The sequence below is a fragment of the Strigops habroptila genome, chromosome 15 (assembly GCF_004027225.2).
Source record: "Strigops habroptila isolate Jane chromosome 15, bStrHab1.2.pri, whole genome shotgun sequence".
Taxonomy (NCBI): Eukaryota; Metazoa; Chordata; class Aves; order Psittaciformes; family Psittacidae; genus Strigops; species Strigops habroptila.
Genome location: NC_044291.2, coordinates 4,376,687 through 4,395,073, shown reverse-complemented (window position 1 = coordinate 4,395,073; position 18,387 = coordinate 4,376,687). Strand labels below are relative to the sequence as shown.

The following is an 18,387-nucleotide window of genomic DNA, read 5'->3' as shown; positions in this document are numbered from 1 at the left end:
CTCTAACCCCTGGCACTGTAGATCAAGTTATACTGAGCACTTGTGAAAGCCCCAAATCCAGCTATGAAACTGCTCTTTCCTATTTCCAAACTGAAGACAGGACTAAATAGAACTATAAAAGGATGATGATTTAAGGCATTTCCAATTATCCACTGTCATATACTGAATTAGGACAATTTCTCCAACAGAGAGATGTAACTTTCTCTCAGGTATTTCATGCCATATTATTAGGAAGGTTATTTTTAAAACCAGTAAGTAGATAACACAATTTTGTTCAGTGTCATGCTTCATACCTGCAATTCCTGGCTCTGGTTGTAGAATTCCTCCCGGTCATGTTGCAGCTGCCTGATCTGGCTGTGAAGCTGAGACACTATATTTTCATGTTCCTCCTGAAACTGGTGGTACCTTGCCTGTTCTTTCTGCAGACTCAGTTTCAAGGCCTGGATTTCTTTCTCTTGTAGTTTCAGCTGATCTTTCTGTTAAGAACCCCATAAGAAGCATCAGATAGAACACCTGCTTTGAGTTGAAACATCTATCTTAAGTTGCTACTTAAGTAAAGCTATCAATAGCATGCAGGCATTACACTTTTCCATAGATACAGCATTCAATATTCTATTAAGAGTATTCTATTCTTAAGGTTTTGGGAGTTTGGTTTGGTTTTTGGCTGAAAGATCAAATAGTGACATAGCAGACACACTGAAAACTCCAAGTCGCATCCAAAGGCACAATGAACAACAGCAGATTCTTCCAATGCACCTCACGCTTTCAACAGGGACTTGGGCTTCACAGCTGAAGCACCAGTTCATCTTCCAAAAGCTAAGTCTATTTTTGGCTCTTCCACTGACTTATCAAAAGGTGAAACTGTTGATGGATTTAGCTATAATATGGAAATACAGAATAAAACATGCCTGAATCTGTAATAAGACATCCTTCAATGCACTTATAACTTCAAATAGTAAATACCTCTGGGAAAGAACATTGGAGTTTTCAAAGATTTTGCTACTACTCCCCAGTTGAAGAGTGAAATAATACAATAATAAGGTGTCTTGCTAGGCATTAAGTAACTGCTCCACTAACTGTGAAGCCTTTAATATTATCCAAAGGCAAGTGCTGGCAGGGGTCATGCATGCAGGCGTCCACTGATTCAGTTGCCTATGGTCAAGTAGAAACTACTGGCTTTTAATAATCACAGTGCACACAACTCATCCACAAGTTATTCCACAAACACTGACTTTAATAAGGGGAGAAATGAGGCTTCTTTTTTAATTGAGTGGTACTGAAATACACTGGCCAAACCAATTAATACTTGTTCTAACAGCAGCGTGTTTAAATCACTGCTGGAGCTGTGTCCCTGCTCACCATGGCAGCATTATGTTCCTCCAGAGCTGTTGCTTTAATCACTTTTCGCAGGAGCCGACGGTTCCGAAGGGCATGTTGCTGTCTTTTGAAGCGTTCATACAGTAACTGGTTGTGCAGCAGAAGCAATTGGTTACGCAGGGTGTGAATCTCATCTGAAGGGGGAGAACCTGGAGGGGTGTTAGAAGACAGAAGGTGTCACCGAATTGTACTGTCCGTGTTCCATGTACAAAACATATTTTCTAAAATAAGCAAATTAGATTTCCTTGAAATTAACACTTAAAAAATTCTGTCTGCTCCATTTGGTCTCTAACATGAACTTAAAGTTTTAAACTATCTTCCCAGTGCAATATGTATATGCTTCCAAGAGATTGCTCCTTCTGTTTAGGAAAAAAAAAAGCCAAGCTCACCATCACCACAGAAGCTAAAAGCACGAAACTATGACATGTGAAGTAGCAAGAAAAACAATCATCATTTGAGTTTTAGACTCAAATAGTATTGAAAAGGTGGAAGGATCTATTAGATGATCAGCATCACTGAAGGTTAGCAGCTCTTCAATGGCCAAAAGCAGAAATGATTGTGGGGAAGGCAGTTTTCACTTTTCAAAGGTGAAAAAAGGTAGCTCCTCTCACTGGAGCATAGAAGTCTATCTGCTGAGCAGATAAACCAGGACTTAATGGAGGGCACCACCTTTCTGCAGCATTAGTTAAAAAAATTAAATACAAATAGGTTGCAGGCCATTTTTTAAGCAAGTCTAATAACAGAGGAATAGATTGCCAACACACATGAGAAACCTCCTCACCTCCAAAGTGAGTCCAGTCAGCAGATTTGCTTGGCAGAGACAGTCTGAAAAATGAAAATGCAGCATAAACCAGTAAGTTTAAATATAAAACCACTCTGCAAGTCACTTGAAAATGGAATGCCCACCTCAACAGAGCTTAATAAAAGTACAATTACAGTCAGTCGATATGAAAAGAATAAGGAGGAACTGTGCAAGGAGCAGGTTGCAGAGCATGGAGGGCATAAGCCTCAACATTTGCTTTTAAGTATCTTGTGTGGGACTTACACCTGATAAACAAATCTCGCTAACAGTGGTACCAAAACCTGCTTCTCCATCCCAAGCTCTGTTAGTGCAGCAAGAGCACAGCAGTCACAACCTTTTTTCTATGTCAAAGCAAACATGTTACCACTGCAAATATAGAAATCCTCCACCCAGAACCTGAAACCAGAACACGGTTTCATTGTAGATTTGCAGACAGAGCTGCTTTTCAGGCACAGCTATTAAAATAAAGCCAGCACAAATAGGAGTAACAAGAAAGTCTGCAAAGATTTTCAGCACCTACTTGTTCAGCTCCTTAGTGTGTGCATCTGCTCCTTGCTGTATCAGTCTGTCCAGAACTTCAACGGGAGAAGTAGAGGACATGCAGTCATCATCCTGGGTTCCCTTGGCTTTCTTTAGCAGCTCTTCAGTCTTCTTGCCAACGAAGAGGTAGGCAGTCTTTGGTAATGCAACCTCAAAAAGGTGCTCATACAGGGGAGGCTGCCCACTCCCAAACACCACTCTTCTTTGTGCTGGTACTTTGCAAGGGCTGGGAGTGAGGATACTGGTCTCCCCAGAGGTTCCTTCCCTGTTACCAGCAGGGCTTTCACCAGAGCCTCCACAGGGCTTGTCTATGGGAGTAAATGTTTGTTTGGGTGTTTCCCGTGCACTCTCAGGCCCAGACTTGTCCAGAGAAGATGTTAAAGGCTCAGAGGTCTGACTGTTTCCCTGAACACTAGAGACTACTGAATGGGTCTTCTTCTGAGAGCCTGACTGACTTTCATTTGTGCGGTAAAATGGAGAGTCAAATCCTCCTCTAGGCACCATGTGCTCAGCATCAGTTGTGATCTCAGAGATCTCTTTAGATATTGCATCTGAGAAGGATGGAAGAGGGAAGCATAATTTACATATCTTGTATTCTGACATTACAAACATTTCCTTAGCCAAGATGAATGTAAGGATGATGAGTAATTACCTTCCTCTCTGTCCTTTTCAGCACTATCTTCAAAAGACAAACCACCTAAAAACTCGGCAAGATCACTTAAGGTTACTGAACTTTTACTACCAGGTGTGTCTGAAGAAAAGAAAAAAGAAAAGTTAATTGTACAGATGCTGTTTTCCTCAGCCTTACCACAGCACAAAACAGAAGTCCTTTACTGCTGTAGGGTCCTTAAAATAAACTTGTCGCTCCTTCAGATGCTTCCTCAAAGGAGGAAGTCCATTCCATGTGGGAACCACTTCGGAGATCAGTCACTGATCGGTCCTAATCCCAAAATGTAATTTTGTAAACTTAACATTTGCTACTGCACAAGTGTAGTCAACCACCTCTATGAATAAGAATGTGCTGTTTGCAATTTAACCCATTAAATAAAGTGGCTTAAGTGTAGTGTGACTACTATACTTCCACACTGGCATTAAACTCCCCTTCAGCTTCTGATCTGGCTACACAAGGACACAGCACTTGCCTGAAAAAAGGAAGTTTAGCAAACAGATGTAATACAGACTTGACAATATTGGCTACTGATCAAAACTCTGAGACACTGAAGCATGTAGGATAGAAACCTCATGCTCACAGCTCAGTCAGAGATTAGGAACCCAGTGAAAAGCCTTGCCTGTTCCTAACATGTAGTTCGGGAAGTTCAGATTCCAGTGTTGCTATATGACTTCACCAAGGAAAAATGGCTTTAAATTTCATTATCATCTCCACTTTGAGGACTGTAAAGATTCACAGTACAGAAGGCTCAAATACACTGCCAAAATCCCTTTCTACAGCTGTAGATGACAGAGAATGGAAAATGGAATCTAGATTTACCTATTAGAAGCTGAGCTCCTCAACCATCCACTGTTGATTTCAATTATCCACAGGACTTTAAAAACAAGGTTCAAGTACAGCAATGCAATTGTAGATAGAAAACAATTTTTCCCAAGAGCCTTTAAAAGGGAGCATCATATCTATCCTTATGTGCAGCCTTACAGTTTGATCCAGACATGTCATACAAAACTTAAAGTCGGACTTGAGATACAACTTGCTGCTTTTCATAAAAACAAAAAAAAATCACCCTCAAAGAATCAGCTTTCCTTAAAAAAAATACATAATTTTCAGCCTTCAGTGTAGATCTGTACAGTTAAACATACACAAGAATGCATGAAGGCCAGTGAAAAAAAAATCTGTAAGCTATTTCTGAAGGTGAATAGTTAAAATGAAAGCAAAAGCATCACAAGAAGGTTTTAAGTTGACTCAGAGGTTAAGGGAGGATACTGGAACTACAAAGAACTCGGAGGGGGGAAAAAGGGAAAAAGAAAAACCTGTGGAAAAGTGTTTGGCAATTGGAACATGTGTCAATAAAAGGATTTGTTTACAATATGTTACTGAAATGAGGAGAGGAAAACAGAGTTTACCCAATGATTTATCGCTGTTTATGACATTTTGCTGTCGGTACAGTAAAGGCCTCCCAGAATCTGGTTTGTCCTCCTGAAAAAAACACAACAAAACAAAACCCAAAATAGATTCTTTGCATCAGACATCTCTTGGAAACAAACCTCTTGACAGTATCATCAAAAGGAAATTCCAGCAAAGAGATGGCTTAAACAGCAAACCAATACAAGCAGTCTTAAAACTGTGCAACTGGACGTGGCAATAGTTGTCTTAACTTAGAAGAAAACGCACTTTTGCAATGAAATGCAACATTTTTTGTAACTCAGTTACTCTGATTTTGGTAGTGTTTTCCTTCTCAGTTATGGTCACTGCATGTATGGGAAGTCAATGAAAAAATAACCAGATTTGTTTGGCAGAAGAATTTTGTTATACCTTTTTAGGAGGCGTGGCAGCAGCTGAAGGGAGTGAAACATGCACAAAGTCATCTGAAGTGCAGGGTGGAGGAGGAGATGTGGCTGGCGTTCCCAAAGGTGTTCCTTTCCCCCCTGCTGAAAAGGAGGAGCAAACGTTTTCTCAGCAGGCTCCCACTGCCTCCCTTCAGCTGAATATTGTATGTGAAGAATTGTTCGTTTAACCACTATCTCAAGCATTTACTTCTTAAATGTCTTTCAACTATTTACCAACATAAAAGTGCACAGTTTCCAAAAGACCTGCTTCAGACTTTGGCACTTAATTCACTGTAAGTTGTTTCCTATCTCAGTATTAGCACTGCTCCATATGACCAGGTACTCACTTAACAGAAGTAATGACTTAAGCCTATCAAATAGTATGGTGTGGTACTCCCATTTAAGAAGCTGACAGCAAAATTCATAGCCAGAATTTCTATTATAAACCTTGAAGGCCTAGTTCCAAAATTCAGCACGTACCTGGTGTGCCAAATGCTTTGCTGTAAGGTTGTGATGCAGACTGGGATGAGTCTGATGGGACAACTCCAGGGGAAGTTGGTGGAGTGGTCATACCACAAACTGCAGAAGGACTCCAGATGGTAACCTATGGAAAAGCAATACACAACAAACACAGATCGGGTAAGCTCAGAAAAGGAAGACGTGAAGCACCTGTATCCAGGTTCTGACACAGGAAATCAGGTGGGGATTAAATCTGAAATGGACACTAAGCTCTGAAGAACTCACAGTACTTCTCAGAAACATGAATTTTTAAGACTGTGAGGAGAAACTATGAAAAAAGTACAGAGCATAAAAGTGTGCTGTGCTTTGTCTTCTGCTTTACCTGCTGTGGCTCAGTTGACAGCCGTATTGACTGAGAGCTCAGGATCTGAGGTAGCTGCCCTGGCATCTGTGATAGTGTTAGCCGAGGAGTAGAATATGGGGTAGAAGTCCCTGAAAGTTTAAAAAAATATAAAAATTAAAAGTATCCAACACATCAAATACAAGTTAATGATTCTTCTGGCTTGTATTTAAAGGCTTTTAACCAAAACATTTCAAATCCATTCAACATACACATTTGAGACTAGCAAATGAGAGACTTTTCTTCCAGCCCAAGAAAATACCTATTGAATATATTACATATCTTACAGGTTTTTTTTGTTGTTGCTGACTCATTGTTTTGGGGTGGTGGAAAGGCAACTTCGTGAGCATGCTGTATGTCTGCATAACCAGAATACGTATCTATCTATCTATATATATATCTTTTTAAATTATGGTTTATTTTCTGGTGCCTAAGAATTGGACTTTAAATGGGATAAATTATTAAGATGTCTTTTTGCTACAGGGCCAGTTTTCATCCAGAAGTTGGGTATTCATTAGCTGTCAGGCAGGTCTTACCATAGCTGCTCTGTGTGTCAATATAATAGCTGGCACTGGGGTCAGTTTGATGATGTTTTAAGCTTGTGCAGAGTTTCCGAGACACAGAGTAATAGCCATCTTCATATGAGGCTTCTGCAGGGTCCAGGGAGATTTTGGCACATTCTATCACAACATCATGAGTTTCTAGTCTTTTCCACCTGCAGACAGTTTTTGGATCCAAAAGAGTAAGTTAGTCAATTATTGTTACAACACAAGAGTTCCTGGAGATATGAGGAATTGGCTTGTAGGATGGCTCATTTGTTCCAGACAGCTTTGCATGCTCCCAGCCAAAACTGGAACAAGGCACCATACAGAAATTGCAACCAGATGACTTGTAAGAGGGGGTCTCAAAGAGGAGACAAACAGCTTTGACACAGAGATCCATAAAGGTCTGCCATGGAGCACTCTGGAAAGGAGGAACAGCATACGAAGACTTGGTTGATCCTGAGCTTCAGCAGCTGTAGAAATCAGCTCAACTAGACTCAGATGTTGGTAGTCAAAATTTAGACATGCCAGCAATGAGGGAATCCTAGATTATTTAAGCAAACACTATCTGCAATACCAGTTTCAGGTCTGTGTCTTATCTCCCAAGTTTTAGAATGTTCTTTACTATTACTACCTCCTTCATTCTGAAAACTTCTTGCCGCTAAATCAAGCAGCCAGATTATAGATCACCTGCTATTTCAGGGGATGGAAATTCACTGTAAAAAAAGCTGTCTGGCTGAAGGCTGTCTGTTAAAGGCCGAGCTGCTTTAGAATGTAAGATATTACGTGCAAGATACCAAATCAGAAGGCTTCAACTGGTATTTTTGTGCCAATTGTACTCCTTAGTGGTGCCACCCTCCCCCCTGTCTGGGAGAAGCCTGCAAAATTGAGCCTTGTGATAGTCAATAGGTTCCCATTTAGCAGTGTTTTCCTAGTGGCTCTGAAAAGCAGGGCAAGAGCACTACTGTGCAGCAACAAGAGTCAATTTCTCCTCTTCAGTGGCTGGGCCTGTGGAGACAAGAGAAAAGCAGCAAGTGGTGCTGCTGCAGGCAAATGAGCCTATTTCTAAAGAAAACTAATACAGCTGATAATGTTAAGACATACCTGTTAAAAGAATTGATCTGTTAACTGAACCAATATCTAGGTACCAAAACAAGACACGCTGAAGCCATTTTAAACACTTAAATCCCACCAAGTACTTCAACAAATAAAAAAATACGACCCAAACCATAAACCAATGAAGCAGGTCAGTGGTAGTTTATTCCATATAAGCAAACTCTTTTGGAACTTGATGAGAATGTTTAATCTTTAAGTTATAAAATTAAGACAAAGTCAACTGTTAAATAGAAGAGAGATTCTACCCCAGACACAAGATTAATTTTAGAACCCCACTGTTGTTAATGGCCTTTCACAACAGTCTTTGCTTATTCATCCAGCTCTAGGCTTGGATGAAGAAAGTCTAAACGTTTACCTGGTGTACCTATGAATATGGGTGGCAAAACACCACTGGCACACACTGTTGCTGACAGAAAAGGTTTTGCTGTAGGCCTTGTGAAATAACCCCTCTAAGAGCTGCTCATTTATAGCCCTTCCTAATAGCAGAGTGAACGTATATACCTTCGTGGGTCCAGTTCATGGTCCTTAGATCCAGTCACTAATTCTGGATGAATTCGCACATGCTCCATCATTGGCTGGATGAGCAAGAGCAAGAAGAAGAATGTGTTATCAGCACAGCATCTTTTGATTGCACTGAACTACACAAAGCTGATGAGCAACCTACTGATCCCAATAGTTCAGAATGTTACGTTTCACAGATAAAGCTAATGCACATCATCACAGCTTCAAGAGATAATTTTGCTGCCAACTGAGGTATCAGTCTTCCAACAGGCAGGTTTAATTCTATTTTGTTGAGCAGCCCTCAGTTAAATCCATGTAAATGTATTAAACTGGCAAATACCTGCCTTTATAGAGCTACGAATTCCTTGTCTCAGGTAATATAGAAATAAGCAGCATTTTACCTTGACTACCTCTTCAAAGGTCTCCAAGTTTTCCTTCATACTGTAGTGAGAACGCAGAAAGGAGACAAAATTGCAAGGATACATTCCATAAAGACGATGAAAGAGAGCATAAACGCTGGCATGAAGATGGACAAGATAAATCTCTGCCACATGACCTGGAAAAAGTAGTTAAAATCTTTTTCATTACATTGGAGAAAAGAAGAAAGCTTCTAAGAATGCAAACGAAGTACTTTAAAATTTGAAATGTTAACTGGAACAAGTCTTCTGAGATACAAATACTCCCTAGAGAAACCGTGAAGTCTGAAAGAATAGGCAACACCTACTCATCAGCTCACAGCAAAATCAAATATTAAGATATGGACTATTAATTCCAAGCAGTATTCTGTCATTCTTGAAGCACAACATTTACTCAAGCTAAAACCAGAAACACCTCTAGCCAGTGAGCCAGAGTCCGCAGGACTGAATGGTTAAAAAAGGTTTGCATTGCTTCAAAAGGGAAAACTAAAAGCTTGTATCAACACAAAGCAATCACAACAGACTTGAATCTTACCAGCTGTCTTGTAAGTTCCAATCCTATCTGCAACCAAAATGGCCCTCTAAATAGCATCTCTATGTGCTTAACACAGCACTTGTTCATACAGCCATGAGACATGTACGTAGGTAACAGCAGTTATATCAGACACCTGATATCAGTTAGATATCAGGCACCTTAAAACAAATTCAGCAAACCCAATTACAACTGAGAGGACTAGTTTTACCAACACTTTCATGACTACTGATAGTTGCACATGAAAAGAAACTCTTATATGTTGCTTCTTTCCCCTCCCCATCCATACCAGGGAATCTCAATTTCCCAAGTATCTGCCTCAAATGTCAGCATTTTCCCTTCTTTATCTATCAAGATCGATCTCTGCTTTTCACTGTCATGAGGGTAGCATTTCGGTCCAGTGAAACTTCACGTAGTAGCAGCACCACATGGAAGAATCTAAGAGACTTCTAAATTCTAAGCAAAGCAGCACTCCCAAATGCTGTCAAAACTACTTTGAGGGCTTAATACATCATTTTCTGCATTTAAATAAGCTCAGACCATTAAGAGTCTCTGAAAAGAAAGCGCTTACCAACTGGATAAACAAGGATACTACTAAACCATAACTGCATGCAACAAAGTTCAAATCTCACCTGGATTCTGCAAGCACCAGGCTGAGAGACGCCCAAAGATACCAAAGAAATCATGAAGGTACTGTTTGCCAGACTGAGGAATCATTGGCAACATGGTTATTAGCACTAGGACACCTGTGGTGAGTACTACTACATCTGTGTCAGTCTGCAAGAAGGGAAAAAACCTGCATTAGTCAGTTAAAAGTGTTGAACTTAATTTTTTCCAAGGATGGAATGAACATTGAATCATCATCACGGAAAAAGTCCACGACTTTGAAACAGTCCCTCTGAAACCTATCTGAACTCCATGGACCAAGATTCTTCTCTCTTTCATCCACAATAACTCTAAGAAAAAAGATTTGGGATTCTGGCTCCTATTCTACTGCCGCTTTATTGTACACAGATTTTACTCAGTTAAAAAGGGAATATCACCACAGTTCCACAGTTGAGCAGAAAATAAAACATCACTGGTATGTGAAGCACGTTATGTACTGTCTTCCTTCTTTCCCAGAGCTAAGAACACACTGCATTCAGAGCCTAGGAAACTGCAAATCTGATCAGAGTGTTCAAGGATGTTGACCCATTACCAATGCAAGTGTCAAAAGCTTTTCTATTAAAGCTGCTTGATGACTCTGGCTGCTAAGATTTCATAAAGCAGTAATTCAAACAATAACTAGAACCCCATGGCTTACACCAAGAGAAAGGGATGTGGCAGTAAAAATCTTTCGCTAGATAAAACAGTAATGAAGAATCAGACTCCAGAACAGGACACAGATGATGTTTAAACTCTTTCCCAGCTTAATGCACATTTTCCTTGGCTCCTCTGCTTTGTCAGGATAGGGGTGCAAACAGCACTAGTAAGCCTGCAGGCAGGTGCCACCAAACTGGTCTTGGTAACTCTCAAGAGCCACTTGGGCTGATCAGACATATTTAGCGTTATGGACTTTTCTTCCTGTGTGCAATCTACCACCTCTGTTGTCCCTCAGTCACAGAACATTTCATGTCCATCCCTACCCCTCTGACACATCCCTAGCACTCTGCATCTCTGATCTGCTCCCACTAGCTTTCTCACACACTTCACTCCTCTCACAATGAGGTAAGGCTCACACTGAAAAGGATAACAGAACTCATCAGGCACATCAGGAGGCCCAGTAACAGCACTTGTAGCTTCTTTTTCGGCAGTTCCAAATCTGTTGTATTTTTGTTTTGAAGAGCACTGGCACTTGACTACATCATGCATTTTAATGTGACTTTAGTGACTAATACAAATCCTTCACTATCATATTAAATTATATTACTGACAACACATCCTAGGTCTCAAAACACTTTCTGTTCTTTACTCACTGTTACAATATTGTACAGTATTATAACTGCTAAATGTGCAGATAGGGAAAAAAATGCAAAGCATGGGGAAACAGCTACCTCCTTGTCTGTAGCTAGGAAGGGAAAGTCTGCTAATTCCAAAGTAATTTCACCATGGAATAATCTCTTGCATGACCCATCTACACTGCAAGTAAAGTATATTACCTTACATGCACAAGTTTCAGAATGCACTAATGGGAAGTTATTGTATTCCTCACTAAGTTCACACTCAAGATATCCATCAACTTCACCGATGGCCCTCTTGCCCTCACCTTCTTGTTAGAACAGTTGCAGTAAACTTTCCTAACTCAAAGTCATGCAGTGACAGTGGCTTTTAGGAACAAGATTGTCAGTAGTAACCGGATCAGCACAAAGTATTTAGTTAATACAATTGGCTCAATATTTTAATCAACATTTTACATTCTCTCACAGCTTAACTAAATGGCATCAAAACCGAAAGTAATTGCCTTGCATTACAAGTATGTATATTTACATCGGGTGTACAAGGATTTTATGGACAACACTGACAATCCCTACCTTGAGACATTTAAGTAATGAGAGTAGGAGAGGAGCTTGAGAAAGTTTATGTTTCCAAGATGGTTGTCGTCGTATCACATGTCCCAGCAGAGAGAGAGTGGGTAACCGGGTAGCAGCTTTGCCCATATATTCATTAATTTTATCCAGTAGATGCTGATAGAGGATTTTGCAGAGAATGACAAAAAAAAGGGAAGGCATTTATATTTAACTAGCACATATTCCTTTCACCAATCTCTATTCAGCAGTTTACCACTAGCAATATGGAAACTATGGACATTTTACAAATATACAGGATCCAGGAGCAAATAAAACTCAGCAATAAATTTAAGCCTGCTGGTAGTGAAATGCTTCAGTCCAGAAGCTGTCACTGCACTTCAAAATGTTTAACATAAATAAATAAAAATCTGCTCAGCAGAAGTAAAGCAACTTGTAGTGCTGTTCTCTCTAAAAATCCATACTTACTCTCAAAATATCCCATTTGTTTTAGGCTAACACAACCAGCACTGAACAAGCAGCAGTAACATTGCAAAGACATCATTAGTCCTCAGAAAAGCTTTCATTTATAGAGGTTCTTTGCTTAATTGGGTCAGTTTAAGAAACTCAAGAAACAGAGACCTTTGAAGTTTTTTTAAACCTTAACTACTCTTACTACAAAGATACTATATCTCTATAACAAGGTAATTCTATACTGCCATGGAAAAACAGAGTTCTAACAGATGCTATTTAAAGGCTGCTTCAATACCAGCCTAAAAATCTGCCATACTTAATAACAAAGACTTTTCTACCTTGTCATGAGGCTCTTGCAGTGTGGACAGTATATGCAGTGCCTGCTGAGAATTGGTTTCCAAGTAATAGTCCACCAGGTTGTTCACAAGCATAGGTCCACGGTCTGCCAGTTTGTTTCCAGCAAGAAAAACACACACATACATTCTCAATACACTAAAACTGAGGCATCTGTTACAGGGACATTGCACAACTTTTTAGAAACTATTACACAATTTATAACACAAACCAGTACTTGGTGTTTACAAGACCTCTGGGAAAATGAGACCTCTCAACTCTATTTTCTAGTTCTTAACCATTCAAGCAGTTGCATTTGGCTCGGGGAAGGTAACTGGGGTTTTTTAATAACTAACAAGTAATGTCTGATCTTAGGTGGGGGTTTTTAATGTTTAGTTTTTGAATTAACAGAATCCTACTAGTTCCCATAACGTGGATGCCTAATTCTTTCTAGATACACTCGACAAAGTTTCATCAGCTCACAGCTTGAGGTTATGCCCTAGGAAAGCTAGTCATTTTATAATAGCATTTTAACAATTATGTAACAGACTTTCCAAGAGGCATGCCATTAAGCAAAATGGACTGAAGAGAAGCCTCAATCCTTAAAGCAATTTCAAACCCAAATATCAAGAGTTTCTTTCCAATTACATTTGCAAAGACTGTGTTTGATAGAAAAAAAACGCCACACTATCTCTATTGGTGTAAAAGCAAAACCCTTCCTCAAATTACGTCAAAGGATACATACCACAAATGAGATTATCTTTGAATGCAGCTGTTATATCTTCCAGGACACCCAGAATTGGAGAATCCAGCATCGAGAGGAGCTCACCAACATTTCCTTGCTGTGCCATGATGCACGTACTGACATGAATGTGGACGTTAAAATTTCAGGAGTTCCTCATTGGTGCCTCTCTTACCAGACTAGGAGAGAAGAGACAGCAGATGAATGAACTTTCCTTTTCCCCTTTCCATCTTGCATCTCCCATCTCTTCCCTATTTCTTTTCTGCAGTATTGCCCATTTGACACTGAAAGGATTGATGGAGTTTACACACCTGCAATAAAAGCTTTAAGAGAAAAGTTTCCAAAGAAGCCAATGAGTCACAAGCAGGGTTTTCTTCATATTTTTGAGACATTAATCTGTTTTGCAGAAGGCCTTGGCTAGCACATATACTCTGTCAGAGCATTCCATTACCATATTGGTTTTAATTTGTTCCCCAGGTCAGTCAACTAAGACTGAAGTTTGAATAAAATGCAAATAGCACCCTGGAATTACTCCATTCTCACCTTCTTACAGCAATTCCTCCTCGACCAAACTTTCAAGTCCTTTACATAGTGGTCTACACTCTAGAGACAACATGCATCTTGAGAGCCTTCTCCACTCCTGTGGCTAGGTTAGAAATCCACTGCCCTCAGCTTTGCATTATTGCATACTAATAGATTCGTGCTTTAATACTTGCAACATGGCCAAGTTGCAGCTGTTAGGAAACTCAGTTAGGGTTACTACAGCTGCTGTTCTCTGGCCACCCTGTGCATACTAAATCACAAACTTAGCAGCACAACATACCTTGTTTGCACATGTATAATTAGTGCATAATATATTAAAACCTTTGCAGTGCAAACCCTGCAGAGATTACTAAATGCAACAGCGTGCAAATAACATGACTGGTCAGCTCCATAGTACTAAGCAGGAGTAAATCTAGGCCATTCCAGGCTTGTAAGATGTCTTTCTCACATGTACCAGCAATGGAGGGATTCAGGTATCACATCTATCTGTCAATCCAAAATGAATCTTTTCTTTACACCATAAGAATCCCATGCTGAACCTCTCCCAGTGGCAGAGAGAATCTGGCTTCACACCACACCTAATTTTATTAGCAAAGGTTTCTTCTTTCCTCCTCCTTCCAGCCAGCACACATTTTTCACTTCCTTTATGGAAGGCACGACTGACACACTCCAAGTTTCCACATAAGATATTTTTTTTACTGCGCTTGTGTATACAGCACCTGTTCTGTGGACGAGCTGTGCTTCTGTCTGCAGTGCTGACAGCCACACACCTTTCATGATCACTAGGAAAGAAAACGCACAAAGAAGTTAACAAAAAGCACCACTTCTTTCTTCCTTATCAAACCTCGGATATTCAGAACAGCATTAAGTTCTTTACCAGAATAGCAGAGCTATGAACCTCCTGCATGAGGAAAGTTAGCCCTTAGTTTGAAAAACCCCAAAAAGTTTTGCACAGTTCCCTTTCCACAATTGTCCACAGGTTAAGCTATGCAATTGCCTCAAACAAGATTGCTTTCACAACAGTGTAGTTTTGTACTGTGAACCTTTAAAAGCTGCTGAAGAGTTTTATTTATGGTAGGTAAAATCTTACACACAAAGAAGTCTGAACCTAGAATAATTACTGTAACAATTTAAGTCTTCAGATTCTAGCCAAAACATTGTCAGGCATCAGCAAAGGACCATGTATCAGTGCTCTATTTTAAATAATAATAACGTAATTGGTTATATACGTATTACTTGCTTGAAAACTTATGTTTAACAATGTTTCTGGACAGCAGGAGTTAACCTGTCTACCAGTAAACTTTGTCATTTGCAACATATCACTCTGTAGTTGCAGAACTGCCCAAGGTCACTTTTATTAGAGCCACAAGACATCAGCTTACTTAATCTGGCACTGATTGCAAACTCAAAGGTGATAATATGGCACCACACTCACAACGGGCATTTCTGTAGCAACAAACCTTTTTAAGTGTTCCAGTAATCACTGCTTTAAAACACAACATCCCCCCCACCCCAGTTCTCAATGCTCACAGCTGTACAGTCCAAACAACAATTCAGTTCATCTGAAGCACCCAGCAGAGGCTCTAAACCAAGTGCTTCGGATTTAAATGCTGTTTCTTTGTAAGTCCCATGCTGGCAAGACGTTTAAACTGCACACTTCAAGCTGGCTGGTAGTGTAAGCAAGACTTCCAACTAAAGATAATAAAATAAAAACTTGGGGTGGAAATAAGGAGCTGCTTTTTAGTCAAACCAGAATGGATCTGTGCTTTCCAAAAAGATTAGAGCTGGGATTTGTTGTGGTTTGGGGTTCTGGGGTTTTGTTGGGGTTTTTTTTCCCCTCTACATTGTGCAGACTTCCAAGCTTCAACTTGTTCCTCAAAGAGATTGCTGTTTAGAAGGCAAGCAATGTTCAAAGAGTGACACCATCCTTTCAGAAAGTTTAAAGCACTCATCCATGCAACCTAAGTAGTCAACCTTCCACTCTGCTACTCATTTTCAGGAGTCAACTGCTTTTTTAGGTTCTAGCAACAGCTGTAATAGTTAATTTACTAAATTACAGTTACACTGAGATAGCAGAGAGCATGCACAACTATATATGGGGAAATACTTTACTACAATTAATCTATTTTTTTTTACTTCTGAGAACACCATCTCTGAGACTGTAAAGGTGCCCCAATTTCTATCAGGGCAGAGGCTCAGCTATGGTTAAGCAATAGATTCACCAGCTTCCTAAGCAACACGAATTAGTTGTTTAAAGTCTTGTTAACAAAAGAGATGCATGACCACACCTCCAAACCAGCTGCAAGCAAAACCTGTTTGGAGAATTAGAGCAGCATACATGCTAGTCTCTGCTTTTTTACCCCATAAAGACCTTGACAACTCTTTTTTCTCTGCTTCCCCACCCTGCCTCCAGAGTGAAAAGAATGATTTTTGTATCTTATTTTCCTCTAGTAATACCAGATCTTCTCAAGTAAAGACCTCAACAGCAGGTTTCACTAATTCTGACAGGAAAAGCTATAGCATGGTAAAATCAACGTGCCTTTGCAGACACTCTAGGTGGGTTGTGGAGATCAGGTTCAACAAACCACTTGCAGACAGATGGGAAAACAGTGGTTTAAATGTTCAGTAGGGAAGAGGATTTCAAACTTTATGCTACTGGACTGATGGCACACATTGACACAGCAATCAGATAAAAGCAAGGTTGGTAAGGCAAGCTTAGCTGCAGGTAACTATACACATAGGTAACAAATAATTTCCCAAACTCCCTAAACAAAACCAGATGCCTCTGGTGAACTTATGCCAATAAATTCAGCACAGTTTAAATAAACTTGCCTATCAGTTGATTGTGCACTGAAGTACTTGATGTAAACTGGAACAATCTCCACTCCAAAGGCCTGTATTCAAAATATTAATGAAAGTATTTCGAACCCCATCTAAAAATGGGACAATATTACACACAGGGAGTTCAGGAGGTGGGCAGTTTACCTGCTGAAGTTTTATAAACACCAGTATAATGTTGTCACCCTGCTCTACACAAACGGTCACATCTTACAAAAAGCAAATCACAGCTTTCTCAATGCAGGATCTCTTGTAAATTTGTGAGGAACAGATCTGAAATCCTAAGTCAGACTGAGATCCTCTAAATCATACTGGGTCCACGATGCCCAACACAAATGAACAAATCAGGAAATTCCAGCAATAGTCTTAAATCACGTCACACTTTTTTTTTAAGCAAAGACAGCTGAGTAACTACTTTCCAGGCAACAGGCTTTTAACTTCAACCAGAAACACCGTGTTCTGGTAGATGGTTCCCAGGGCCCACAGTGTCAGTGTGATTTATGACCAGTCCCACCAGCAATTTGTGATGTGATTTTCAAATCTTGTAGATAAGGAACTCACGACAGGTTAAGGAACATCCATTATGCTGTAAAACAGCGAGCTCATCCATCGAATGCCACAATGTACATGCCATAATGTACAGTAGTTTGTATCTGGGATTGATACAACATCTGTGGTGAACAGGATCTCTCTTAAATCTTTACAGTATCATATCACAGCCACTTCTTTCTTCTCAAATACACAGTAAACAAGATGAGTCTCTTTAATGCTTCCATCCCCAGCTATTGCAACAATTCCCTTACTTGAAGAATTTCCACATCCCTGCAGCCTTACTTGGAACCGACAGGGTTAAAACAAAGTCAGCAACTTCTCCATATGGTTTGAGTCACTGGTTCTTCACTAACTTTTAAAATGAGCTTTATAAAACAGATCCAGGGCACTAGAGACTAAAGAGTGAAAAAAATAAATCTGATTAAATAAATTTTAAAATGCAACATTTTAACCTCACTGGACCATGTAACACCAGTAGCAAACTTCTTACTCTTATATTCAAGAGCTTTCATAAAGACAATTTTTAGTAAGAAGTGTTAATTTTAAGTACCAATACAATTTTGGAGCCAGCTTCCAGAGGGGGGAAAAAAAAGGAGACAACAAGCCAGGAGCCAATTTGTTTTAACAATTCTTTTTAAATTAGTAGCTAATTTAACCACAACACAATACAGTTAAGCTACAATCTTGAGACAAAGGAAAAGACTGTAAAAATATTCATTGGAAAAGGCTAAACAGAGAAAGAGATAGCTGAGTATTTCAAAAGATTATGACTTCTGGAAGTATTTCTGTCAAGAGAAGATGTTCTTCTGTTCAGTGTATTTTTATCTCAAGCCAAATGAAAAAGCAGCTGGTAGTGCCAGTTATGCTTCTCTAAGGGGTGGGGAGGAGGGGGACACACTCAACATAAATGCACGCTCCTCCCAGAACGGCCTCAGCATTTGGAACAACACAGAAATTGAGCCACCAGAAGCACTTATTCTGAGGGGTGCTCTGCATGGGGATGAACATCACAGTTAAATTTGGGGCATGCCAGTCAATGGTTATTCGCCCTACTCCAAAGGAAAAGGGGGATTTTCAACAACGTAAGACCACTGCTGACAGCAATAAAGTGAAAGCAGACCTCAAGACTTAACACTTTTCCACCCGATTTCTACTTCAAGTAAAGGTCAGTCCTCAGGTACTGCTTTGGAGAGGCCATGAATGAGGACAGAAGTATTTTACAGCAATCACTGCTTCCA

The 18,387-nt window shown here is 39.9% G+C and overlaps 1 protein-coding gene across 8 annotated transcripts in view; it reads right to left on the bottom strand.

Moving 5' to 3' along the window:
• The window catches only part of TSC1 (TSC complex subunit 1), a 28,879-nt gene that overhangs the window by 6,221 nt on the left and 4,271 nt on the right, over positions 1 to 18,387 (bottom strand). For 5 of the 8 annotated variants that reach the window (XM_030506753.1, XM_030506759.1, XM_030506756.1 and 2 more), the window contains exons 2-18: positions 14,479 to 14,541; positions 13,220 to 13,395; positions 12,480 to 12,583; positions 11,695 to 11,847; positions 9,817 to 9,961; positions 8,638 to 8,792; positions 8,237 to 8,310; positions 6,614 to 6,792; positions 6,060 to 6,169; positions 5,699 to 5,822; positions 5,205 to 5,320; positions 4,796 to 4,868; positions 3,372 to 3,470; positions 2,700 to 3,270; positions 2,159 to 2,202; positions 1,360 to 1,526; positions 294 to 476 (exon numbers count right to left, since the gene is read on the bottom strand). In XM_030506753.1, coding sequence (XP_030362613.1) covers positions 294 to 476; positions 1,360 to 1,526; positions 2,159 to 2,202; positions 2,700 to 3,270; positions 3,372 to 3,470; positions 4,796 to 4,868; positions 5,205 to 5,320; positions 5,699 to 5,822; positions 6,060 to 6,169; positions 6,614 to 6,792; positions 8,237 to 8,310; positions 8,638 to 8,792; positions 9,817 to 9,961; positions 11,695 to 11,847; positions 12,480 to 12,583; positions 13,220 to 13,325 — 2,403 coding nt within the window. In that variant the 5' untranslated portion in view covers positions 13,326 to 13,395; positions 14,479 to 14,541. The other 3 variants (XM_030506758.1, XM_030506760.1, XM_030506761.1) reach the window with 3 other exon arrangements.